The 26,624-nt window shown below is 44.5% G+C and overlaps 2 protein-coding genes across 2 annotated transcripts in view; one reads left to right on the top strand and one right to left on the bottom strand.

Moving 5' to 3' along the window:
• LOC117669233 (IgGFc-binding protein-like) overlaps positions 1–24,516 on the top strand; it is a 67,681-nt gene extending 43,165 nt beyond the window's left edge. The window contains exons 13-22 of the mRNA XM_087876703.1: positions 777–1,108; positions 2,315–2,885; positions 4,583–5,151; positions 6,563–7,088; positions 9,518–10,080; positions 11,648–12,206; positions 13,857–14,050; positions 16,968–17,345; positions 20,276–20,560; positions 23,928–24,516. Coding sequence (XP_087732829.1) covers positions 777–1,108; positions 2,315–2,885; positions 4,583–5,151; positions 6,563–7,088; positions 9,518–10,080; positions 11,648–12,206; positions 13,857–14,050; positions 16,968–17,345; positions 20,276–20,560; positions 23,928–23,936 — 3,986 coding nt within the window. The 3' untranslated portion in view covers positions 23,937–24,516. The remainder of the gene's footprint in view (positions 1–776; positions 1,109–2,314; positions 2,886–4,582; positions 5,152–6,562; positions 7,089–9,517; positions 10,081–11,647; positions 12,207–13,856; positions 14,051–16,967; positions 17,346–20,275; positions 20,561–23,927) is intronic.
• A 481-nt stretch (positions 24,517–24,997) lies between these two features.
• The window catches only part of LOC117669234 (IgGFc-binding protein-like), a 37,104-nt gene continuing 35,477 nt past the window's right edge, over positions 24,998–26,624 (bottom strand). Inside the window, exon 11 of the mRNA XM_034423526.2 lies at positions 24,998–26,238. Coding sequence (XP_034279417.2) covers positions 26,204–26,238 — 35 coding nt within the window. The 3' untranslated portion in view covers positions 24,998–26,203. The remainder of the gene's footprint in view (positions 26,239–26,624) is intronic.

Genomic DNA, 26,624 nt, shown 5'->3' with positions numbered 1-26,624 from the left:
TGACTATAAAGAAGATATTTTCTGGAAAATTTGGAAACCATTCGTGGACTATGCGCTGGGAAAATTGGATGCTTTGGTACCTGTACCCCGAGAACGTGGATTTTGGCGATCATGAGGATATATCCGAAGAACCAAATCTTCCTTTCTTATGTATAGCACAGGGTGAAATATTGTATATGTTGTTTGTAATGTTAGTAATTTAAAAGTTTAAAAAAAATAAAAATTATAATAGAAATAAAATGGGGAAGCATATTAAAGAAAGCTCCAACTCTAGAAGTAAGGAGAAATTTTCTGACCGCGAGAACAAATTAATCGGTGGAATAGTTTGGCTACTGAGTTGTAGGTGCTCAATCACTAGAAGTTTTCAAACATAGACTGAACCACCATTTGACTGGGATCAGAGGTGGTATTCAGCCGGTTCAGATCAGTGATGGGATTCAGCCAGTTCGCACCACTTCAGGAGAACCGGTTGTTAACTTTCTGAGCAGTTTGGCAAACTGGTTGTTGGAAGAAATCATAAGGGCAGAGAACCGGTTGTTAAATTACTTGAATCCCACCACTGGTTCAGACCAGTTTGGGCTAACCGGTGATGGAAATCACGGATGGGCCCATCCACCTGCCCCGCTCTATGCCCTCCTATTTAGACACATTTTTGAGGCTGGGCGCTGACTAGGATGGAATATGATCTCCTATCTTGAGCAGGAGGTTAGAGTAGAAGACCCCTGAGGTCCCTTCTCTGATTCTATGTTCTGCCTTTTATTTCCCCCCCCCCCCAGATCCTTGCAAAGTTAAGCTTTGCCGTCCCAAGGAGACGTGTCAGGTCAAGGATGGACAGGCTGTTTGTGTCCCAGACTACACAGGACACTGTTGGTGCTGGGGGGACCCACATTGTCATACCTTTGATGGCTACAGCTATGACTTCCAAGGCACTTGTTCCTATGTGCTCGTTCAGTCGACAGGCATCGATCAAAGTCTTGTACCCTTCTCAGTGGTGATAAAGAATGAAAACCGAGGCGGTAACCAGGCTGTCTCCTATGTGAAACTTGTTACCATACATGTGTATGAACAAGAAATCAGCATCCATAAACAAGAAAATGGCAGAGTCCGGGTAAGGGCAATTTTATCATTAGCTACAGTATTTTGGACATTCACTTTGTACTTCCATCCCTATCCTATTTCTTTAAAACGTTTACATAGCTATCCATCTTTTAGCCACCTCTGGGCAGTTGCCAATCAAATTGCTAGGAGGAAAATGTTTCCAACGTCTTCATTGTCTTTTTTAAGTACAGGCAGTGGTGGGATTCAGCCAGTTCGCACCACTTCGGGAGAACCGGTTGTTAACTTTCTGACCAGTTTGGTGAACTGGTTGTTGGAAGAAATCATTAGGGCAGAGAACCGGGTGTTAAATTATTTGAATCCCACCACTGAGTACAGGAAGTCCTTGACTTACAACAGTTCATTTAGTGACCGTTTAAAATTACAACGGCACTGGAAAAAAATGACTTGCAGCATCCCCCGGATCAAAATCCAGATGCTTGGCACCTGTCTCATATTTATGACGGTTGCAATGTCCCGGAGTCATGAGATCACATTTTGCAACCGTCTGACAAGCAAAGTCAACGGGGGGAAGCCAGATTCACTTAACAACTGAGTTACTAAATTAACAATTGGAGTGATTCACTGAACAACTGTGGCAAGAAAGGTCATAAAGTGGAGCAAAATTCACTTAACAGCTGTGTCCCTTAGCAATGGAAATTTTGGGCTCAATTGTGGCCGTAAGTCAAGGACTAGAATGCTTTTCACTGAGTAATTGAGTGTCGTGTCTTTCTTGCAGTCTGCCTTTCCTTATTTGTGTCAGGTTTTCAGGCTGTCTTCAAATAAATTGCATCGCAAACGAAGTCTTTTATAAAACAAATTTCCATCTTATTAAGCACAGCACCTTTTACACCGACTCGTTGCAGCCGGCACTGACGTGCTGCCCCCAAACCCCTCCTCTTCCTTCCCCCACTCCTCTGCATTCATTGGCCATCTTCCCAATCATTCACCCCTAATCTACTGCTCCAATTCAAAGAATTTCCCCCCTCCCATCCATCTCCTAGGGGACATTATCTCCAGAGGAAATAAGTAGGTGAAAGGCAACCGTCCCATTGCAGACACCTGCATTCTCCTTCTTATGTCAGCACTAGGATAAATGCATCTTGACATGCTGACATCTTGGCTAATGGGAAATCCAACATCCAACTCAAACTGATCTCTCTCTTGCTTATTAAAAGCACAGATTTTCAGAATTTCTTTTCTAACCCCTCTGACACAGGTTAATGGTGCGACCTTCAACCTGCCCATAACTCTTATGGGAGGTCAAATCCGGATCTTCTCAAGTGGCAACTTTGCCAACGTGCAGCTCAACTTTGGTCTACTGATTACCTATGACTGGAATTGGCAAGTAGACGCCCGCCTGTCTAGTAGCTATTATGGAAACACCGGGGGACTTTGCGGTAACTTCAATCAGCTGCCAGGGGATGAGTTGAGAAGCCCAGAGGGTTTCCTGTTGCCCAATGTGATCATCTGGGCTACTTCCTGGAAAGTGGAAGATGGAGATCCCCTTTGTTTCCACGAGTGCAGTGGAAAATGTCCTACATGTGATCCACAACAGCTGGCAACATACAAAACAGATAAACATTGTGGGATAGTCTCTGTCTCAAATGGACCCTTCCAGGATTGCCATGCGGTTGTAGATCCTAACATTATCCTAAACAACTGTGCTTTGGATGTTTGTATGAACGGAGGAGACCATGGCATTCTGTGCCAAGCTGTGAACTCCTACGCTCAAGCTTGCCATCAGAAAGGACGCCAAGTTGGTGACTGGAGAACCCCCATCAATTGCCGTAAGTGTTGAACATTCGGTCTCCCGAACAGTGTTGTAGCTTGATGTCCAATATCCATACTAACAACAGTTAAGGCGAGTACAAGACCAACGTGATATAAGTGAGGAGCAAAAACAAAAGTAATTTTTTTTAAAAAATCTAATTGAGTTCAATGAATAACAGAGTTGGAAGGGACCTTGGAGGTCCTCTAGTCCAACCCCCTCCCCCACTCAAGCAGGAGACCCTATACCATTTCAGACAAATGATAGACAACATATTTAAGCAAATTTTATTGTACTTGTGGAACAGTGGTGGGTTCCTCCCGGTTCAGCCCGGTTCGGCCGATCCGGTAGCGGTGATGATATGATGTCACCGAACCGGTTCTCTTTGTTCAGGATCTGGGCCCTCCCGCCCCCCCCCACGTTATTCTTACCTTTTATTTGGCCCCGCCCCCAATTTTTCGCTGCCTCCCGAGTCCCAGCTGATCAGCTGGAAAGAAAAGAAACTGTTTAAACTCTTGCCGCAGGGCTTCAAAAGGCTGCCCTACAGCTGATCAGTGTTAAAAGGCAGTGTGGTCGTAGACCAGTGCACTCGAAAAGCAAATGGGTAGACCAGGATGCTTCAAAAACAAATGGGTAGACCGGGACGCTCGAAAAACAAATAGGTACACCAGGACGCTCCAAGAACAAATGGGTGGACCGGTACATCTCTACAAGCAGTTAAAAGCCTGGTAGACCAGTACCTCTGCTAAATCTTAAAGAATTGTCACATGACCATCAAACCATGCCCACAAAATAAGCCACGCCCACAGAACTGGTAGTAAAAATTTTTAGAACCCACCCCTGTTGTGGAAGAAACATAGGTAGTCCTTGACTTACTACCACAATTGAGCCAGAAATTTCTGTTATTAAGTGAGACATTTGTTAAGTGAGTTTTGTCCCACTTTCTTGCCACGGTTGTTAAGTGAATGACTGCAATTGTTAAGTGAATCTGGCTTCCGCCTCGATTTTGCTTGTCAGAAGGCCGCAAAAGGTGATCACATGACCTTTGGACACTACAATCTTCATAAATATGAGTCAGTTGCAAAGTGTCCGAATTTTGATCATGTGACCAAGGGGATGCTGCAATGGTCAAGTGAAAAACAGTCATAAGTCATGTTTTTCAGTGACGTTGTAACTTTGAACGGTCACTAAACGAACTGTTGTAAGTCAAGAACTACCTGTACTTTGTTAAATAGGAGCTCTTAACAGGGCTGATGAGAGCAATCGTTGGTCACTTTGCTTTCTGCAGGAAAATTGGAAAGCCTAGATTTTAGGGGCACTGTTGGGTATGGATCAGTGTAGAAGAGCATAGAGGCTCATGAAAATATCTGGCCCAAGTATGGAAAATGTATAGAAAAGATGGTTGGTTACATGGAGTTTAGAGAATGGGAAAATCATAGTTACTATGAGCCGCGGTGGCGCAGTGGTTAGAATGCAGAACTGCAGACTACTTCTGCTGATTGCCGTCTTCCTGCAATTTGGCAGTTCGAATCTCACCAGGCTCAAGGTTGACTCAGCCTTCCATCCTTCCAAGGTGGGTAAAACGAGGACCCAGATTGTTTTGGCTGATAGTCTGACTCTCTAAACCGCTTAGAGAGGGCTGTAAAAGCACTGTGAAGCGGTATATAAGTCTAAGTGCGATTGCTATTGCTACTTAATAGTTACTTCCTTTCACAGCGCTCCCTTGTCCTGAAAATAGCCACTTTGTGCAATGTGGAAGTAGATGTCCAGCGACATGTGCCTCCCGCAACACGCCCGTGCCTTGCACACTGGAATGTGTGGAAACCTGCCAGTGTAATGACGGCTACGTCCTTAGCACCGACAAATGTGTGCCCATTGAAAGCTGCGGTTGCTTGCACAATGGCGTCTACTACAACCCCGATGAAGAATTCTTGAACAAGGACTGCACTTTGCGCTGCAAATGTGATTCCAGGTTTGGGGCTGTGGTGTGCACCCTAGCTTCCTGCAAAACTGGAGAGCAGTGCAAACTGGTCAACGGAATCCGGGGGTGCTACCCTAGCACCTCCACCTGCATCTCTGCAGGAAACTATGAATACATCACCTTTGATGGGCACAGCTATAGGTTTGAGGGCCGTTGCATCTACCAACTGTCTAAAGTCTGCCTTCCCAGGCCTGATCTCATACCGTTTGACCTCTCGGCTCAAAACAACCTAGCTCCTGAAGGCCGTGCGGTTATATTAAAAGTGTACGGAAAGACCATTACTGTCCATACCGACCAGGTGCAGGTAAGATCTCTTTACTCAATAGGCTGAACCAGGTCAGTTTAAGATCAAACTGCTGCATTTGCATGACGTGCTAAACTAGGTTGGTTTTAACCTTGGATAGTGTTTCTTGTCCTGTTTTCCGATTTAATGGTTCCTTTCTGGTTTTCTGTGAAACCAGACCATTGGATTAATTTCCAGATCAACATATGGTGTAGATCAGGGGTGTCAAAGTTGATTTCATTGAGGGTCGCATCAGAGTTGTGTTTGACATTGGGGGGGGGCAGCTCAATGTTACTCATGTTGGGGGTGCCTGTGGCGTCCCAAGTGCTCTGCCAGTGAAAATGGGGCTCGGGAGACCCTCCTGAGCTCCGTTTTCACTGGCAGAGGGTTCTAGGAGGTTGTTGCAGCCACAAATGGAGCTCGGGAGGGATATACGCGGCCCTCCCAAGCTCCATTTTCGCTGGCAGGGGAGTTGCAGGAGGTCGTCGCAGCCAAAAACGGAGCTTGTGAGCTGTTTCCAGGGTAGACCCATGGGCCAGATCTAAGCATGCCGGATCTGACCCGTGAGCATTAAGTTTGACACTCCTGGTGTAGATTTAGGAGAAGTGGTTAATTCAGTAATCAGGTTGATTGTCAATACCGAACAACGGCAGGGTGAAAATTTAAATAGTAATTAAACAGAACATTTACTGCCCTTGTAGGATTTACAAATTTTGCAGTAGTAGTACTGCTATAATAATAGGATTACCATTATTAGAATTTTTTTGGCTTTGGATAGAATGGTTATGATACATTTAGTTCACCAAAGAGGCACAGGCTGATATTTTTTTATTGTGGTTTGAGTTAGGTTTTTTTTTAATAACAGAAAAGCGGTGTATTGATCGGCCCAGAATATTAACATGCTTATTTGGGGTTTTCCATTCTTTAAAAATGGGTCACATATAATGTTGCTGAAAATTACTATTTTACAGAATTGAATTTCAGCAATATGATCCTCTGGGGACTGCAACACTTAATCTGAAGATGCACATGTGATCTTCAGGCAATTACGCATCTACCCATATTTAATGGCAGAGGGTGTTTAAGGGTTGTTTAGAAATATATGCAATCTTAAATTTAAAAGTGTTCCGGTTCTGCAGCAAGAAAGATTGGCTTTTTCAACCTGTGTATTTTACTTTGAATTTGTTAGACTGAACCACGTTGATTAATCTAGTTAAAGTAAATTCATTACGGGGAAAAGCAGAAAATCGTAAAGGTCAACATTCAAATACCTGTTTCTCCTGCGTCCCAAAATATCTACCTTTGTTTAGATTGTATTTCCAAACATTTATTTTTTTTCCCCCCAGCACTTAAAAGAGATGGGAATTTGGGGGGGGGGGGTGTTTAGTTTAATTAGAAGAGAAACAAAATCAGATTCTGTTCTTTTATTCAGGTGGATGGCAACCCAGTAAGTCTGCCTTTCAACTTCGAGGAGAAAATTAAGGTTAATTTTGACGGGCACCATTTTGTCCTTGAGACACATTTTGGCCTGGTGGTCAAACTCGTCAAAGAAAACCTCGACATTCAAACAACCGTGCCCTCGAACTTTGCAGGACATCTGTGCGGGCTGTGCGGAAACGCCAATGGAAACCTTGCCGATGAGACGATGCAAGAATACGGGGAAAACTGGTTTGTAGGCTGCTCTCCAGGCTGTTCCCCAAAATGTCCTCCCTGCTCCGCCGCTGAATTAGAAAGCTATCAACAAGATTCGTTCTGTGGGTTGTTGAGCCGACTGGATGGGCCCTTCGCTTCCTGCCATGGGGTCATTCCAGTTGCACCTTTCTTTGATGAGTGTATCAAAAAGACCTGTGAAGTTCGGGGACAGAAGAACGTTTGGTGTGACGTTATTGCCGCTTACGTAGCAGCCTGTCAGGCCAGAAGTATTCCTTTACAGAATTGGAGGACGGATATCTTCTGCCGTAAGTTTGGACTTGAAGCGTTGGAGGGTTGGGCTAAAGGGTGTGTGTGTGTGAGCCAAAGAGAGCAGTTGAATAACGGAACAACCGAGTTGGAAGGGACCTTGGAGGTCTTCTAGTCCAGCCCCCTGCTTAAGCAGGAGATCTTATACCATTTCAGACAAATGGCGGTCCAATCTCTTCTTAAAAACTTCCAGCGTTAGAACATCACAACTTCTGGAGGCAAGTTGTTCCACTGACTAATGGTTCTAACTGTCAGGAAATTTCTCCTTAGTTCTAGGTTGCTTCTCTTTTTGATTAGTTTCCATCCCTTGCTTCCTATCCTGCCTTCAAATGCTTTGGGGAATAGCTTGACTCAGCAGTGAAATCTCCCCTGGTTCTATCCGGCTTGCTGAACTGGTAGTGCCAGCGGCGGGAGGCTCCGCCCATCTGTCAGGACATCATTATGTCCCATTTTTTTACCATCTGCACATGCGCAGAAGGTTCTGCACATGCGCAGAAGAGGCATCTGCGTGCATAGCGCTCCCATGTGCTCCTGTTCCCGAACTGGTAGTGAAGGTAAGTGGATTTCACTGCTGACATGACTCCCTCTTCTTCGTGGCAGCCCCTGCGATACTGGAACACTGCTATCATGTCACCCCTAGTCCTTCTTTTCATCAAACTAGACATACCCAGTTCCAGCAACCGTTCTTTATATGTTTTAGCCTCCAGTCCCCTAATCATCTTTGTTGCTCTTCTCGGCACTCTTTCTAGAATCTCCACATCTTTTTTTAATATCACGGTGACCGAAAGTGGATGCAATATTCCAAGCATAGTCCTTATAAAGTGATATTAACGCTTTGTGTGATCTATCCCTCTGCACAACTGCTGCACAATCATATTTAAGTGATTGTCCACTAGGACTCCAAGATCCCGCTCACAGTTACCGCTATAGAGCTAGAGTGCCTTGAGAAACTCCAATAGTTAATGCAGCTGGTACATTTCAGCCGAATTGGTTTGTAGCTGCTATATATCCTGATCACGCGGCCTAGCAGTTATGATAACTACAGTTATGCCAAAGATTATTTTTATGATATTTCTGTTCATCAGTGAACCGCAAGCTGAGTAGCTAAAGCTGCAGGTGATCTTCCTGTTCTTTCAACATATTTATGAGACTTATAATGCAAAACTATCTCATAGCGGCAATGAATATGATTAATTAATCTTCTGCCAACATTAATCCCTCCCATAGTGCTTGATGGAAGAGTCTTCTCTCTTTCTAATCTAACCACCTCATCTATGCTGGATTAAATGTTGATCCAGGACCTGCCTATGGCTGTAGCTTCCAGACTTCACATTTAATTCCCTGTCACAAAGTGAAGAATATTTCTTTCAGCCTCATTTCTCTGTATCTGCTGAACATAATTCATTTATAATTTTGCTGTTGGCATCGCTTGGAAGAACCTAAGTTCACCTAATACAGGTAGTCCCTGACAACATGTGGCCTCTTTTGAAACCGAACCCAAGCTAGAATAACATCAGAAGGAACTAAACCATGATTAAAGGTAATCTTTGACTTAAAACAGTTTATTTAGTGTCTGTTCAACGTTACAACGGCACTGAAAAAAACATGAGCGTTTTCCACACTTATGACTGTTGCAGCATCCCCATGGTCACGTGATCAAAATTTAGATGCTTTGCAACCAATTCGTATTTATGACGGTGGCACAGTCCCAGGGTTGTGTGATCTGCTTTTGCGACCTGCTCACAAGCAGAGTCAAGGGGGAAGCCAGATTCACTTAACAACCGTGGTACCAATTTAACAAGCGCTTAAAAAACTGTGGCAAGAAAGATCGTAAAATGGAGCAAAAGTCCCTTCACAAATGTTTTGCTTAGCGGCAGGAATTTTGGGCTCAGTTGTGGTCATAAGTCGAGGACTACCCGTACAGTAGGGGAGACATGATAACAGGGGCTGCCACAAAGAAGAGGGAATCAGGCTACTGTCTAAAGCACCTGAAGGCAGGACAAGAAGCAATGGGTGGAAACTAATCAAGGAGAGAAGCAATTTAGAACTAAGGAGAAATTTCCTGACAGTTAGAACAATTAATCAGTGGAACAACTTGCCTCCAGAAGTTGTAAATGCTCCAGCACTGGAAGTTTTTAAGAAGATGTTGGATAACCATTTGTCTGAAGTGCCGTAGGGTTTCCTGCCTGGGCAGGGGGTTGGACTAGAAGACCTCCAAGGTCCCTTCCAACTCTGTTATTCTATTCTATTCTATTCTATTCTATTCTATTCTATTCTATTCTATTCTATTCTATTCTATTCTATTCTATTCTATTCTATTCTATTCTATTCTATTCTATTCAGTAGGTTGTTGTTTTGCTGTGGACAGCATGGTAGCTCAACCTTTCCGGAACTTGGCTTGATCATCTCCTTATTTTTCCTTAACCAGCTCAACCCTGCCCAGTGAACTCTCATTATGAACTCTGTGGGACCCGTTGTGCTGCTACCTGTGAAAACCCCCAGCTCCCCCTTATGTGCAAGGCGCCTTGCGGTGAAGGTTGCATCTGTAACCCGGGATTCATCTTGAACGGGAACCTGTGCGTACCGCTCCAGGAATGCGTCTGTGAATTCGAGGGCAAATACTACAAGAAAGGCGAGGAATTCTTCTCCAATATTTTCTGCCGGAAACGCTGCCGATGCATGGAAGATGGAACGATTCAGTGTCACGACTTCTGCTCTGATGAGGACGCCTGCAAAGTGGTCAGTGACGTCTCAGTTTGTTTCCCCAGGGAACCGGGCACCTGCTATGCACTGGACGGTTGGAATTATGTCACTTTTGATGGCGTGCAATATTCGCTGCCGGCTCTTTGCTCATACGTCCTTGTCCAAAGTGACGAGAAGCACAAGTTCTCTGTTATCCTCTCAGCTGGACACACTGGCATCGAGAAAGTCGAGATTCAGGTTTCTGACTACCAGATCGTTCTTCAAAGAGACAAGGACTGGGAAATTTTGGTGAGTCTTTCCTGTGCCCAATAGCGCTAGCACTTAGACTTGTATATTCCGCTTCACAGCCCTATGTAAGTGGTTTACAGTGTCATCCTATTGCCCCCGACATTCTGGGTCCTCATTTTACCAACCTCAGAAGGATGGAAGGCTGAGTCAACCTTGAGCCGGTCAGGATTGAACTCCAAGCTGTGGGCAGAGTTTAGCCTGCAATACTGCATTCTAACCAATGAGCCGCCAGGATCAAGGAAAGGAGGGGAGAAATAGCACTTTGCACTTAGACTTATATACCGCTTCGCAGTGCTTTTAAAACCCTTCTCTAAGTGGTTTACAGTTTCAGCCTATTGCCCCCAACATTCTGGGTCCTCATTTTATCCACTTCGGAAGGATGGAAGGTGGAGTCAACCTTGAGCCAGTCAGGATCGAACTCCAAGCTGTGGGCAGAGTTTAGCCTGCAATACTGCGTTCTAACCACTGTGCCACCAGGATCAAGGAAAGGAGGGGAGAAATAGAACTTAGCACTTAGACTTGTATGCCGCTTCTCAGTGCTTTTACAGCCCTCTCTAAGTGGTTTGCAGCGTCAGCCTCTTGCCCCCGACAATCTGGGTCCTCAGGTACAGGAAAGAGTATCCATCGGTCTCCCTTTGAGGTTCCATTTTGTTTTAAATTAGTTGATCAAATTATAAAATGCAGAAAAGAAAAATGAAAAGCATGGGAAAATAGGGGAGGAAAAGGGAAAGGGGGGGGGGAAGTGCAGGGGAAAGAGGAAAGAAAGACAAAAGCATTGACTTTTGACTTTTTTTTTTTTTGCCACAGTATAATAATGTAATAACCTACAATGTTTTACTTTTACATAGTAAATATATACTAGCCATGTCTGTAACAACAAGCCTAAATAATCAGCAAAACCCAAAATCGGCTTGGATCAATGTTCCTAAGTTACCATGAGGGGAAATGAGGCTAACTGATTTTCCCAGAAGGCTTTTATTGAATGAAACAAATCTTCCATATCTTACAGCAGGGGTCCTCAAACTATGGCCCACAGGCCGGATACGGCCTGCCGAAGCCATTAATCCGGCCCGTGTGGGACCACCAGGCTGCCCCTCCCACATCACCCTACCTACCCACCAGCCCCCACCCGCTTTCTGGAGGCCAGAGAGGCCAAAAATAGGATGTGTGGAGGCCTCAGGAGGCCAAAAACGGGCCAGTTTTTGGCCTCCACAGCCTCCAGAGAGAGAAAGAGGGAAGGGAGAGAGAGAGAGAGAGAGAGAGAGAGAGAGACAGACAGACAGACAGACAGATACACACAATCCTGGGGAGAGGCGGATGTTTCCCTCCTTGGGCACAAAGAAAAAATATCAGCTGCGAACTTCACATAGGCGTCAGGAAGGGCATCCGACCAGTAAACTCTTAGCTCCATCCAGTCATCATGATTCTACCCCAAATAGGAACTACGGGGTTGTAAAAAAAAAAAAAAAAAACCTGCAGTTCATTCATTCCTCTGATATTCATTAAGAGACAAAATCGCAAATAGATACATCGGATTCAGTCTTGTTTCTTGCATCTCGTTGCATAGGTCAACGGAGAGCGTCTTCGCTTGCCAGCTAACTTTGGAGACGTCTCGGCGAGACAAGAGGGAAAAATTGTACTCATTCGTAACAATTTGGGCCTGCGGATTTATTATGACCACGGTGATTGGGTGGCAGTATCTGTAGCTGGTATCTACCAGGGCATCTTGAGGGGGCTTTGTGGCAACTTCAACAAGGACAAGGATGATGAATTCTTCTTGCCCGACGGGAGGCCAGCCCAAGATTTAATCGAATTTGCAAACTTTTGGAAAATTGAAGGTGGCAGATGCTTGGAAACCTGCAGGGATAAATGCTCTGTTTGTGATGGAAATATGGAAGCAACATTCCAAGGCAAAGAATACTGTGGGTTGATCCAAACTGTTCCAGGTCCATTCAGTAAATGTCATGCCATCGTTAACCCAGATCACTTCTTCAAGTTCTGCGTGGCCAGGCTGTGTGCCAGTTACGGAGCGATAGAATCCCTCTGCCAAAGCCTTCAGGCCTATGCAACGGCTTGTCAGCTGGCTGGTGCCACCATTGATGTGTGGAGACCATTTACCCGTTGTGGTAAGTCAAGATGGAGAGTTTTTCACATGGTGCTTACCCCTAATGTTTAATCCGATCTGCTAAAGACCCAAGAGGCAATTTTGCCCAGCATGATAATCCGGTACATTTCCAATTTAGTAAGATTTTTTTTTTTAAAAAAGGCTTAGCATGTTGTATGAACCCCACCCATTGATTTATTTATGATTTTATTTGGCATTAATCTGTTGTGGCCCATCAGCTGCCGGCCCCTCCAGCAGCCGAATCAGAGGAGGAGGAGGAGGAGGTGTGGGAGTCAGGGTTAGCATCAAGGCAACCTGAGAGCTCCCAGGGGGAAGAGGGAATGGAGCTGGCACAGAGACAGAGACAGAGGCATCCCTCAGATGGAGAGTCAACAGCCCCCAGATCTGGAGGTGAACTGATGAGACCTACTTTGATGACGTCCGCGTCAGTGAGCGGAGCCTCCCGCCAGTTTTACTACCTTTTTTTGGGGGGGGGGGGTAGCTTTTTTTTTTCCAGAAGTGGTTTGCCATTGCCTGCTTCTCCGAGCTGAGAAAGAGTGACTGGCCCAAGGTCACCCAGCTGGCTTTGTGCCTAAGGCAGGACTGAAACTCCCGGTCTCCTGGTTTCTAGTCTTATGTATTAACTACTGCATCAAATTGGCTCTCTATAACTAGCTGTAAGATTATGGGGAAAGTGTTAAAAAAAAACAAAAACAGAGCTAAGCAATGCTGGAAACGGCTCTCCAGAAGCGTTTTGCTAATAGCTTCCAAAGGGCAGCTTCCCTTCATGCCAAGAGAGCCCTTTTCTCAGGCTAATTTCCTTGGGGGAGGTAACGATTCTATTCATCCAAGCATAAAGAGAAAACCTTGCCCTGAGCTTGGACACAGAGGTACATATATACCTGCTCTTTAAAATTCGTGGAAAATGTATGTCGCCGTCCAAAGTTGCTGTTTTAGGACTACATAGGCATAACGAAGGATGCTTCCTTTTCTGGATCATGTTCAGATTGGTGTTACTGCCAAGGGGACCCTTTTTAGTAGGGCTGGTGAATTCGGTAGGTAGTAGGTAGCATGTAAGCAGGGGTGGGCTGCTGGGGATTCGCAGGGGTTCGGGAGAACCTCTAGCTAAGATTCTGTGCAGTTCGGAGAACTCCCAAATTCCACTCCTGGCTGGCCTCGCCCACCCCTCCCCTCCCCTCCCAGGAGTCCCCACGCGGCCTGTTTTGGATGCAGGTAAGTGCAGCACATGTGCAGAGGCTCGTGGAGGGCGAAAATGGGGTTCCCAGAATTTTCGGGAAACAGAGGGTCTCCGGAGCCTAGGGAGGCCATTTCCGCTCTCCCGGAACCTCAAGGAAAGCCTCTGGAGCCCGGGGAGGGCAAAAACAGCCCCCCCTGCAGTAGTGCAGGTGGCCGACTAGGTCACACCCACCCAGTAACCGGGCAGAGAACCGAGAAGTCTATACAGTTGGATGTGGATGATGATGATGATGATTTCACGTCGCAACAAATTAGGAGAAGTTAGCTGGAAAAACTCATTCCTCCTCATTTTTCGTTTCTGATCTGACCCATGTACTCTCCATAGGGAAAAAAAAAGCCTTCAAATCTCTTCTAGTAGCTTCCTCATGTAAGTGAAATTAGTAGCTTGCTCATATAATTGAACTCTGCTCCACAGCTCCTCTGAACTGCCTGCCTGGGACCCATTATGAGCCTTGCGCTCGGAACTGCCAGGGCACCTGTGCAAAAAATCTCGTGTGTGTGGATCCGTGTGTCGAAGGCTGCATGTGCAACACGGGAACATGGGCAAACGGAGGGGCCTGTGTGACTGCACAACAGTGTGGGTGCTGGTATGAAGGGAGACTCACCCAGGTGAGAAGGTTTTTTTTTTTTAAATTAATTTGGACTACCCTCTTTTCTAGAAATCAACTATTTTCCTTAAATGGAGAATTCCAAGGTTATGATTATTGGAAAAAATTAAAATGTCAACCATGATAGGGGGATGGAAGCTTTGCCTACTTTTTTTTAATGTGCAATAAAATACAGAGTTGGAAGGGATCTTGGAAGTCTTCTAGTCCAACTCCCTGCTTTAAGCAGGAAACCCTATACCATTTCAGACAAATGGTTGTCCAATCTCTTCTTAAAAACCTCCAGTGATGGAGCACCCAAAACGTCAGGAGGTAAGTCATTCCGCTGATTGATGATTCTCAATGTTAGGAATTTTCTCCTTAGTTCTAAGTTGCTTCTCTCCTTGATTAGTTTCCAACCGGTTGCTTCTCTCCTGCTTTCAGCTGCTTTGGAGAATAGCTTGACCCCTTATTCTTTGGGGCAGCCCTTACATATTGAAAATATAAATGCATTGGATCACATCATGGTGGCCTTATTTGAACACTTTTGCCCAGTTCTGGGCAGGGGTGTCGGGAAGGTATAATATCATTGGATTGGAGCTGAAAGGCGAAAGAGATGCAGTATGCTCCCTCCCACATGCTGGGGTAGACCAGGTGCCTAGATAGAAAAACACTTTATATATAAATATATATATATACATACATACATACCAAATTTATATTTTGCTGATAAAGAAATAAAGGGAGACTAGTATAGATCTATTTCAAGCTTTTTAGCTTTCATCAGCTAGCCATACCCTTACTTGGATTCGAACTTGGGCTTCCCGCATGTTAGGCAGTTGAATTAACCTTCTGAGCCACAAGTTCTCCTCCCTTCATCAGCTTGAGCCAGGGTAAAGATTAAATGTTTACCGAGACACCTGGTCTACCCCAACATGTGGGAGGGGGCATTCTGCTCCCTTTTGCCTTTCAGTTCCAATCCAGTCGCAAATTTGATATAAAAATGGTTTGTTGTGAATGCGACTGCTTGAGGGCTCCTGGATTGGAACTGAAAGGCAAAAGGGAGCAGAATGCCCCCTCCCACATGTTGGGGTAGACCAGGTATCTCGGTAAACACTTAATATATACATACATATATATGACCCAACTTGACTTTTTTAAAGCCATTCCCTGAGTTAAAACACACAACAATTTAAAAGATTTTCATGCTGGTGTTAAGGAAGGAAACTGTATTTAACGAGTCCTCTGTCCACCTTGGCTTAGCGATTGATGGGAAAACCCACCTTCTTCCCTCCTATTAAGCATGCTTGAGCTAATTCAGATTTATTTATTTATCTGTTTTGATGGGGGTTGGAGGGAAAGGGCCGAGGGGTTTATTCCACTCTAGGCTTTTTCAACTCTGCATTTCTCCATGCATGTAACAACCGCAGTTTTGGCTCGATTCCTCTCGTAACTCACCACCTGAATTTGCTATTTTAGGAAATGATACTACACTCTGCTGGTTATATTGCCCTTGGAGCAGTTTCATAGCAGAGCAATAAAAGAACTGAGCCACAAACGACTCTTATGAATAATGGTGGTGATCATGTTGTACAACAGCCAAAGTCTATGGACTCCATAAATGGAATTCAGTCTCTTGCTCTGATTTCAAGGGCTCCTTTCAATCCTAAACACGTTTCTACCCCTCGTGTGCAGAATAAAAGCTACAAATGTGTGAATGGAGGCGTGCACACACACACACACACACAAACATACACACACACACATACATGTATATTTTGCTTAAAATTTAATTAAAAATTCCTGTTCCCTGGATAGGAATATTCAGCCCCCAAACATTGGCGCTTTTGCAGCCATCTGTATATCCAACACGGAGGGTTTTTCTGCATCGCCGTTAGATCTTCATTTTTCTTTCTTCTTCTTCCAGCCTCGTTCCAAATTGGCTGAGCCCGTAATTTTGAGTAATGCACGAAATAATAGCGTTACACCCCCCACCCCCGAATGCCTCTAACTTTCCCTCGCTTTTATTAAATTAGATATTGCAGATGGTGTTTGATGTTTGCAATTGTTTTCCTGTTGATGTCAACCATGTGATATGGGAACATCTTGAACTTCCCTCCCTCCGTTTATTGTTGTTCATAATTTTATTATTCTTTTGGCGTTGTTGTTTCTTGAATTTTGGAAAACAAAACTCATCTTTGTTTCTTTTTTTTAAAACAAAAACAAAAACAATGCAACCCGTGTGATAGAAAACTCCATATACAGTAGTGGCCAGAATTGTGGAAACCTTTTGGGAAAAGTGTATTTTTGAGGTTTGATGGCTAATAACACCCCCTTTTTTGGGGGGCGTTTCAAGATAATCCTATTCCACTGCTGGAATGGCCTGGGAATAGCCCAGACCTTCACCCAATTGAAAATCTATGGAGCAGCTAACTAAAGAAACTTGTTAGTCAGAAGCGACCCAGCAATAAAACCCAGTTAATAGAAGCAATCCTTCAATCTTGGTTTCACATTGTAACAGCTGCAGAACTCAAAGACTTGGTTCACTCTGTGGAAAGACGTTATAAGGCCGTAATTCATGCTAAAGGTTACCCAACTAAGGATTAACTGATGTGATAATTTTTATATACCTCGTTTTTTCTATGTGTTTCACTTTTCTTCCTTATACTGTAACTGCTATTCTAATAGCAAATCCTAAATCATAAAAGTCATTGCATTACATTCTTGATTAAATTATCTCTCCATTGACATATTAATTTTATGGTACTACTCCAAAAAAAAAAAAAAAGTGGTGTTATTAGCTAGTTTCAGAAAATACACTTTTCCCAAAAGGTTTCCACAATTTTTGGCCACTACTGTATTTTCCTAGCTGGAGAGGATGAAGCTTCAGTTTCTGATTATGGGGGTATTGTTTTCATGGCATGTCTCCTTCTCTTTCTCAGCAAGGGGAGAGCTGGATCTCTCCGGATTGTAAGATGAAATGTACATGCAATGGCCCCGACGAGCTGTCCTGCCTTCTCTACGGCTGTGGAACTGGTGAAGCTTGTGGAGTGAGAGATGGGGTACGGGGTTGCTTCCCCACTGAAGGCCGCTGCGTAATGATACCAGGTCAACATTTCTCTTCCTTCGATGGCCTTTCTGGAGATGTGGTTGCTCCTGGAGCCTACCAGTTGGTCTCCCTTTGCGACACCCTCTCTGGCGATTGGTTCCGCCTGATAGCTAGAGTCACCTCGTGCCTGCCTCTCCAAACGACCACTGTCACCTTGTACCTCTTCTTAAAAAATTCATTGATTGCGGTGAATGACCAGAAAGAAGTCTGGGTAAGTGGAAACTAAACCATGGAAGGAGTTCTATTCACGACCTATTAAAAACAACAACAACACCTATTGCAGATAGTCCTCAACTTACAACGACAATCGAACCCAACGTTTATGTTGCTGAGCAAGACAAGTGAGTTTTGCTCCTTGTACGACTTTTCTTGTCACCGTTGTTGTTAAACCAATCCCTGCAGTGGTTAAGTTAGCAACACGGTTGTTAAATGAACCTGGCCTTCCCCGTTGACTTTGGTTGTCAGAAGGTCACAAAAAGTGATCCCGTGACTCCGGACACTGCAACCGTCATAAATATGAATCAGTTGCTAAGCGTCTGAATTTCGATCACGTGACCATGGGAATGCTACAAGGGTCATAAGCAGGGGTGGGTTCTACTTATCTTTACTACCGGTTCGCAACAGGAGTGGGTGCAGATCGCCAAATATGATGTCAGGGCGGGTGGGTGGAGCCTCCCGCCACTTTTACTACCGGTTCTCAAGAACCGGACCGAACCGGGAGCGACCCACCACTGGCCATAAGTATGACAATCGGTCATAAGTTACTTTTTCTTAGTGCTGTTGTTATAAAATGAGGACTATCTGTACTTCTTCCCTTGAGCCCTTCATGGGAACTCCTGCAAGATTAGTTGTGTCATCTGAAACGTTGTCACAGGTTTGGCTTACATGGGAACACGGTCGAGTCGTTCTCTGCTGTGCAACTGAGGCCCACACTGCATTGTAGGGAAGAGGGAAGAGATGGTTTTGCTAACCCAGAAATCATAGCAGCCTTGGGGTCAGGCAACATGAGACTGATATTTTGCTCATGGGGTTCAGAAAATAGCAGTAGCAATAGCACTTAGATTTATATCTAAGTGCTTATATCACAAAGAGCCTTGGTGGCACAGCAGACTAAAGTGTTGTTAAGTAGCACCAGCTGCCTGCAATTACTGCAAGTTCAAATCTCACCAGGCTCAAGGTTGACTCAGCCTTCCATCCGTTCGAGGTAGGTAAATTGAGGACCCGGATTGTGGGGGCAATAAGCTGACTTTGTATAAAAAAGAACACCGCTTGGGGGGGGGGGTCGAAAGCCCTACTAAGCAGGTATATACAAAAGTATGAAGGCTACTGCTTAACGCATTGTAAGCCGCCCTGAGTCTCCGGAGAAGGGCGGCATATAAATCGAACCAATAAATAAATAAATAAGTAAATAAATAAATAAATAAATACGGCCCCATACTCTCTGGACGGTTTACAGTGTTCCGACAATTGCTCCCAACAATCTGGTTTCTCATTTTACTGACCTCAGAAGGATGGGAGGCTGAGTCAACCTTGAGCCAGTCACGGTCGAACTTCAGACCTTGGGCAGAGTTTGCCTGCAAGACTGCAATTCTAACCACTGGGCCACCACAGCTCCTGATGGATAGGATAGGAAGGTGCAGCTAAGCGCCTTGTTCTCCCTTTTGCCTGGGCAGAATGTAATGAGTAGGGGAGGGAGACTCCTGGGTGACTAGACAATGGTTAGTTGGGGGAGGGGGAGGGAAACTGGCCCCCTTGTCTCCTGATCCCTTGGGCCTGGTTCTTCCTAACATTATTGCAGCCATTTGCAGCTAGGCACGGCCCTCCCCAGAGCCCCCATTTTGTGAGAATGGCGTAGCATGTGCTGAAAATCCCCAAAGTGCCCACTTAATTTTATTTATTCATTCAATTTCTATAGCTGCCAACTCAAGTAAGTAAGAGGCTGGGTGATTTAATTTCCAAAGAGTGACAAACTCGGATCTGAGGCTCTGAACAATTGGGTCTCAGAGCTAGCTGTTTGTTTCTCACTGTTTTCTCTACTGGTAACTGGGTTTGAGAAGACGTTTAGTTAGCTTTACGTACCGCAGTTGATAGAGAATTATAGCAACGATAATCCCAAACCATCCACAAGGCAGCGGTGGGCTTCAAAAATTTTAGCAAGGGGTTCTCTGCCTGGTTGCTGGGTGGGCGTGGCCATGGTGGGCATGGCCTAGTTGGCCTCCTGCACCACGGCGGGGTGGTGGTGGGTGTTTTTGCCCTCCCCAGGCTCCGGAACCTTTCCTCCAGACTCCAGGAGGGTGAAAACATCCTCCCCAGGCTCCAGAGGCCTTCTGGAAGCTGGAAATGGGCCCATTTCCGGCCTTCCCAAACTTCCGGTAGGCCCGTTTTTCGCCCTCCCCGAGCTTCCGCATGCGACCTGCACTTACCCTGCATCCAAAAAGGGCCGCGTGGGGACTCCTGGGAGAGGAGAGGCAGGGTGGATGGGGCCAGCCAGGAGTGGGATTTGAGGGTTCTCTGAACTGCACAGAATCTTAGCTAGAGGTTCTCCCGAACCCCTGCAAAACCCAGCAGCCCCCCACCCCCCGCCACAAGGTACCAAGTAAACTATTCCTGTTCTGCAGATTAAATCACCTCAAGCTTGTATAGTTTCCATTCTTAATTTAGCATCACAGAAGAACTAAGTTGGAAGGGACCCCGGAGGCCTTCTAGTCCAACCCCCTTATACCATCCCAGACAAACGGCTGCCCAATCTCTTCTTAAAAACCTCCAGTGTTGGAGCAACCCATAAGGTGTTGCATGCCACCAACCTGGAAATCCGTACAAGGTAGCAGAGACATAAACCAAGAAAAACAAAAAGTAAGCGATGGCCTAACTCACTGCAGCATTTAGAGGAGAATTTATTTATTTAGGAAATTTATATTGCCGTCTATTCCCACAGATGGTGACTCAAGGCAGCTTAGAAGAATATAAAAACCTCCTATAAAAAACAATAAAATTAATAAAAGAGAGAATCATATAATAAATTAATAAAGTAACATCATAAAATAACCTCCTATCCGCCACCCCCTGCTCCGGCGGCAACACAACCGGATATTTTCCTTGCATCCCTAACTAACTTTGTTGGTCTCTGTTCGTGTGTTCCAGGTGAATGGACTGCCGGTGAGAATCCCAGGCGAGATCACAAATGTAGTGAAGTTTGACTTGACCGGTGATGTGATTGTCCTGCAGATACCTCAGGTTCAAATAACATTTGGCCCAAATCACAGAATAGCCGTGTCTGTCAGCCCAGCTTTGGCAGGGAAATTGTGCGGAGCGTGTGGAAACTTCAACTACACCCCAGCGGATGACTTGAAGGGACCAGGCGGAGTGGATGTCGGCAACATTCCGGAACTCTTGTTGTCTTGGACGGCCAGAGATTTCGCTCCTCTGGTAAATGAATTTTTGATTATTCCTCCCTACTCTGTCTCCCAGGCTAATCTACTGATAATAAGGCTTTCCTTGAATTAAGGGGGAGGGGCACGATGGCTCAATGGTTAAGGATGCTGAGTTAGTTAGCTGGAAAGTGGACAGCCCGTGTTCGAGACCCAAATGGCGTGAGACGGGATGAGTTCCTGTCCTTGCCCCAGCTCTTGCCCACTTAGCAATTGGAAAGTTCTGCAAATGTGAGTAGATAAATAGGTACCACTTTGATGGGACGGTAACAGCATTCCATGTGCCTCAGCATATAGTTCACATGACCACAGAAGCGTCTTCTGACAATGCTGGCTCCCTTGGCTAAGAAACAGAGATGAGCACTGCCCCCTAAAGTTGGACACGACCGGATAGGGGAAAACTTTACCATTGCTTGAATTAAAAACAGCAAGCTGAGCCATCAACTTTCTAAAAGAACCATTGACTTGAAAGTCTAATGGAGATTCTCAGTCATCCAGGTCATGGTTGTCCCAAAGGTGCTTTTTTTTCAAGAGGCAACTGGACTTTTTTCTTGGATAAGAAGCGAAACGTCTTCAAAGAAAAGCCAGAAAACCCCTGTTGCCTCTTGAAAAAAAGCACCTTTGGGACATTGACTTGAAACCGCTGTAGGGCAGCAGTGCTGGGTTGAGAGAAGAACATTCATTGACATTTCAGTGGCTTCTTATGACTTTGAAATGCAGTGAAGGTGTTTGTGGATGTCGTTTTTTCCACTTAACATTTTTGATGCCCTTCTCTGGCTCTTAGCCAGGGGTGGGATTCACATCATTTACCTACCGGTTCGCCCAGCACCGAAAATGTGAGTGTGCATGTGCACGACCTTCCATACATGTGCTTTGCTCACACGTACGGCTTCCACGCATGTGCACAGCTTGAAAATGTGGCTAAATATGATGACATAGCACCAGGGCGGGAGGGCAGGTGGGAGGGCAGGTGGCCCACCCCACCCGCAGGTCGCTACTACTACCAGTTATTACCGCTACTACCAGTTCGCCTGAACTGGTCCGAACCGGTCTGAATGCCACCTCTGCTCTTAGTTATTGCCTCCAATGGTTTCTCTAAAAACGCTCTGGGAAACGGACGGTGTTTTGATCTAGCATCGTGATCTGGTGGTGTTCGGAAGAGGAGAATGAGGGGCCGTTAATGTTTGACAGACAGAGCTAAGAGCTTTGGCTGCCCTCAATGCAGGAGAAGGATATGCTTGCATCTGGGAGCCATTTGTCACTCACTAGAACGTTTCCCCTCTGAAATAGATAACAACGTTTTATTCTGTTGTAAATCACGAAACTGTAAATGTACCAGAGCGAATGGCTGGAAATACCAGAGTCTGACCTCCTGGACATATTTAACAGAGATCAGATTTATACACATTCCCTTGCACTGAAAATGCTCTGGTGTGTACCTTACGTCTCCCAGGCGCTCCATCCATTTTAGAGGAAGCATCGGAGATCCTGAGGCTTCTCCTTCTGTAGACACGAATGAAAAAAAAAAATCTGCATGCAAGTAAAACTTTTGGGTGGGACTTTGCAGATCATTTCAGAAAGCCGGTGTCACAACTGTAAGGTATGTCATCTGGTCCCATCAGATGGCATCGTGTCAGGGAAGGAACATGAAGCATGCCCAATCTTTTGGAGGGTATGGGATGAGTATGTATCAGTAGGGATATCTGCAAATAACTTGTGCAATGTAGGGTTTTATAGGTGGCAAACAGACCTTGAACTACCAATCATCATCATCATTTAACGACTCTATAATCCCTTGCGGGGTGGAGTCTGGGCAACTGAATGGAGCTAGCAGAGCTCCATTCAATTGCTGGATGCCCTTCCTGTCGTCAATGCGGAGCTTTGTTCAGCAGATATATTCTCATTGTGCCCAGAGAGAGAAATAACTGCCTCTAGCTAGGATTGAACTCACAGCCTCCTGAATGTGAGGCATGAGCTCCACCTCTAGGGCCATCGCATCACTCAGAATTTGAACTACCAATAAAGGAGCATATTTATAGCTCAGGGTTGAAATGAGGCGTTCTTGGTGTTCTCTAAGGAAGAAACCACACATCCTTCACACTGGCAGGGCAAGCTACTGTCTATGAACAGAGAGCAAACCCCACACCACTGGCACTGATGATGTTATCTAGTTGGGTAATGAAATGTCTGCACTTGGGTTATTTTTCATTACCCAAACTAGGTAGCATCATCAATACCGGCCACAATCAAGCTCAGAGAGCACCAAGGACTCCTCAGACCTTGACTTGCACCTGGAACCTATAGGAAGCCAATGTAGTTTGGAAATGAGTGGTGTTGTCTGGGGCATGCTTAAATGCACCTTTGCTACTCGTGCTAATGTATTTTGGATCAATTGTAATCCCTCAGTGATTTTCAAGGGCAGCCCGTATAGAGTGTATTACAGTAATCCAGTTTGGAGGTGACCAAAGACAGTGAACAGGACCTTCTGATCCAGGGCAAGGCACATCCAGCTCACTGGATTCAACCAGTGTAACAAATGGTTCACTGAGCGCACGTGTGCCAAACACGCTCTCCGCACACAGGTGCTTCATTTCCAAACCAGTCTAAAATTTACCTTCAACTGCAGCCCCGGTGAGTAAAACAGCTGAGGCACGGCAATCCGCTCTGCCGCGCCAATCAGCTGGGCTTCAAAACAAGAAAATAAAGGTCAGTATAGTGCAGGGGCAGGCGGGCAGGTGCACATAATTGTCAGAGCGAACTGATTCACTCTCAGCTGATCGGTGCAACCGGTTCGCCCCAACTGGTTTTAATAGGCTGAATCCCACCCCTGATCCAGCTCCTAGTTGTGCAAAGGTTTTCCTAGGGGCAGTTGTTCTGCAAAAATGTGTAGATTGAAATGTTGGGAATTTGGTGTTTGTTGTTTCTTCTTGTAAACAGTATATCACCAAACTAGGCATCATCATCATCATCATCATCATCAGAGCTTTGGCACCAGGTAGTGATGACTTCTTATGCATGGCTGCCTTTGACCCTATTTTTTATAGCTTGTGTTCCTCTCTCTCATTGATCTACTTGGTTCAGTCACCTCCCTATCACAACACTCAGCCATCAACACACAGAGAAAGGAGAACCCACATAACAGATAGGAACAGCTGAAGATGAGACAGGGAAGCTAACCAAGCCAAAGAAGACCAAGATCTCGGCAGTAAGATCGGTCTGATGGGGAAATTAGTATCCTAAGTTCTCTTGTGCTGGCAATCTCTTGTGCTCTCTAAAAGCTCCTATTTGCTTCGTGTTCTTTGCTAGATGCCGTTTCTCAAACATCCTTCCTTCTTCTTATACGTTATCTCTCTTTTACTTCTTAGTGTGCCTAGGGATAAGATTGAACCGGCTGATCTGATGATGCTAATGGGATAGTGGATTGAAATCAAGAAGGAAGTTCTTCGGCAAGCCTCACCATCAAAGGACGTTGACGTGGGAAACAGAAATTTCCGGAGGTCTGAGTTTCCATAGGAATTGCTCCAATGAAGCTAAGCGACATGGAATTTAAAACTCTGTAAAAGTAGATTCATCTTAATTAAAAATTGATTCGTTGTTTGAGGACCCCTTGCCATCATAATTTAGTTTAGTGTGATCCTGTGGAAGGGAGCACGAAGAGGATAACAAGGCTTGTATTTTGTGGAGAAGGATTGAAAAAAGGCTCATCTGATTATCATAACAAAAGGAATAAGGGGGAACAGGGAAACTGGGGTGCTGTTTTCAAGGCCAAATCTAACTACCTCATTGCCCATATAGATTTGGGTGCTTTTTCTATCTGCATGCTTAATGATTGTCAATACACCTTTTCCATCTCTTTTCTCAATCTATCATCTTTCTTGCTATATCTCAGTCAGTTTGGCCGGGAGCCCAGAAATCACTGTTATAGGGTATTTTAATAAAGAATCTTGCTTCAAATCTTCATTGTTTGGATTGCTGTTTTTTTTCCCCATGGCAGCTAGATCTTGGTTGAACCTCCTCCTCCTGCTTCTAGCATGAGGCTTTGATTGTGACGAGGGATCATTGTTTATTTAAAAGGGCTAGTGGGTTCTTTGAATGCAAGACAGATGATGGATGTGAGGTTTGAATGAGAGAACACGTTTACGGAATTCTTCTGACTTATCTTTGGGCCCGAATCAATGAAACAGCTACAGCCTTTAGCAAAGTTGTAGGTGGATTTGTTCACCCGTATGTGCATTTGGTTGCCTCTATGTGTACAAGAAAGATTTAAAACCCAAAGACATTGCAACCAATTAAATTCTACCTTCCCCTATTCTCACCATTCTACAGAGCCTGCTAAATTCTTCCTCCTTGGAATGGCTTACATAGAAAACTGTATGGGTACAGTGTAAATGTTTCTGTTAAAGCTGCAACAGGTTTAATGTAAACAGCACGGAAAACTGCAAAAATCTTTTATCAAAAGCTTTAATTGATTCTAACAGTTTCAACAGCGTTAGTTCAAAATGATCCAAAACACTCAACCTCCCTCACCAAAAAAATAAAGTAAAATAAAAGCTATATATCTAAACCTTATGTTGCCGTGAGCAGCTACTATGTATATTTAGAGCTACCATATCTAGATTGCAAGTATCTGAATAACCACTAGACAGCAGCGAAGAGGTGGAAATCTCTGGTGACACTTTGTGGTCAACTGAACTTTTGCAACTCAAATACGGTAGCCACATTAATTCAGCAGATCATGTTGATGTTTCGTAGGTAACTAATGTAAAACATCAAAGAAAGTAGTTTTTTTTTTAAAAAAAAGCAGATCCTAGCTAGAATCCAAGTTAAGTACAATCATCTCAACTGCTGGGGCTTCAGTATTTGTGAATCAATGGCGGGATTCAGACATCAGCATTACATTAGTAGTAGTGTTGCTTGTTTGATGTAGGCTTCGCTCAGTGTTAGAAACAAACCAGAGCTTATGCTGGTGATCTCAATTAATAAGTAGGTTTGTAGGATATGTGAATCCAGTTGGTGGGAGGTAGCTGTTGGCAATAGAACAAAAGATGCTATGTTGTGCTTACAAGACCAGTTGCTCACTTGTGGTCTGGGACACTAGAACAAAATTTCCCAACCTTGGCAAATTTAAGACACATGGACTTCAACTCCCAGAATTCTACAGCTAATCTTGACAACTTTAAGACATGTGGACTTCAGCTCCCAGAATTCCTCATGCTGGTTTAAAGTTACTAAAGTTAGTGAATCTTGCACTAGAAGATATTCCTGCTTGTAGGAAAAGGTAAATCTGTCAAATTTGCTGAATTTCCCAGCATTCAGTATTCAATATACATTTTTTAAAAAAATACATGAAAATTCACACAAAATTTGCACACATTGGGGAATCCCTTTCTCATCCATTTCCCTTAACGCAATGCCATTGTGGATTCTCTTCTCCAAATATTTATGCGTCTGTGGATTTTTAATATACATAGTTTTACCATTTTAGTTGTAAACGCCATTGCCCAATGTGCTCAAATGCAGATTTTCAGAGATGCTAATCGAATGGGTTCATATAAAGAAAATAATTTTCTCTTCCATCCATCCATGATACAGTCCAGACTGCATTCCTGGGAATGTTGGTGTTATGAAAACTGATCTTGAATCAAGGTGCCGTATAGGAGTGGCTTTTGAAATAAGCTTTAAAAAAAAAAAAGGAAAGAAAAAAGTGTTTGGTATTTTGAATTTCAAACAACCATATGCCATCCCACCCCCTCAGGGCAATAAATGCTCACTGCAACAAACATTGCCAAAAAGGCATTAAGAGTTGTTAACCTAATCTTGCGAAGCTTCTTCTCCGGTAATATTGTACTGCAAACTAGGGCATACAAAACCTTTGCTAGACCAATTCTCAAATACAGCTCATCTGCCTGGAACCCACACTGTATATCGGATATTAATACAATCGAGCGAATCCAGAGATATTTCACAAGAAGAGTACTCCACTCCTCTGTTCACAACAGAATGCCTTATGCCACCAGGATTGAAGTTTTGGGATTAGAAAACTTAGAACTATGCCGCCTTTG

This window comes from Pantherophis guttatus, chromosome 10 (genome assembly GCF_059756535.1).
Source record: "Pantherophis guttatus breed Tessera chromosome 10, ASM5975653v1, whole genome shotgun sequence".
NCBI classification, from domain to species: domain Eukaryota; kingdom Metazoa; phylum Chordata; class Lepidosauria; order Squamata; family Colubridae; genus Pantherophis; species Pantherophis guttatus.
The sequence above is the reverse complement of the archived record's forward strand: the minus strand, read 5'-3'. Positions and strand labels throughout refer to the sequence as shown.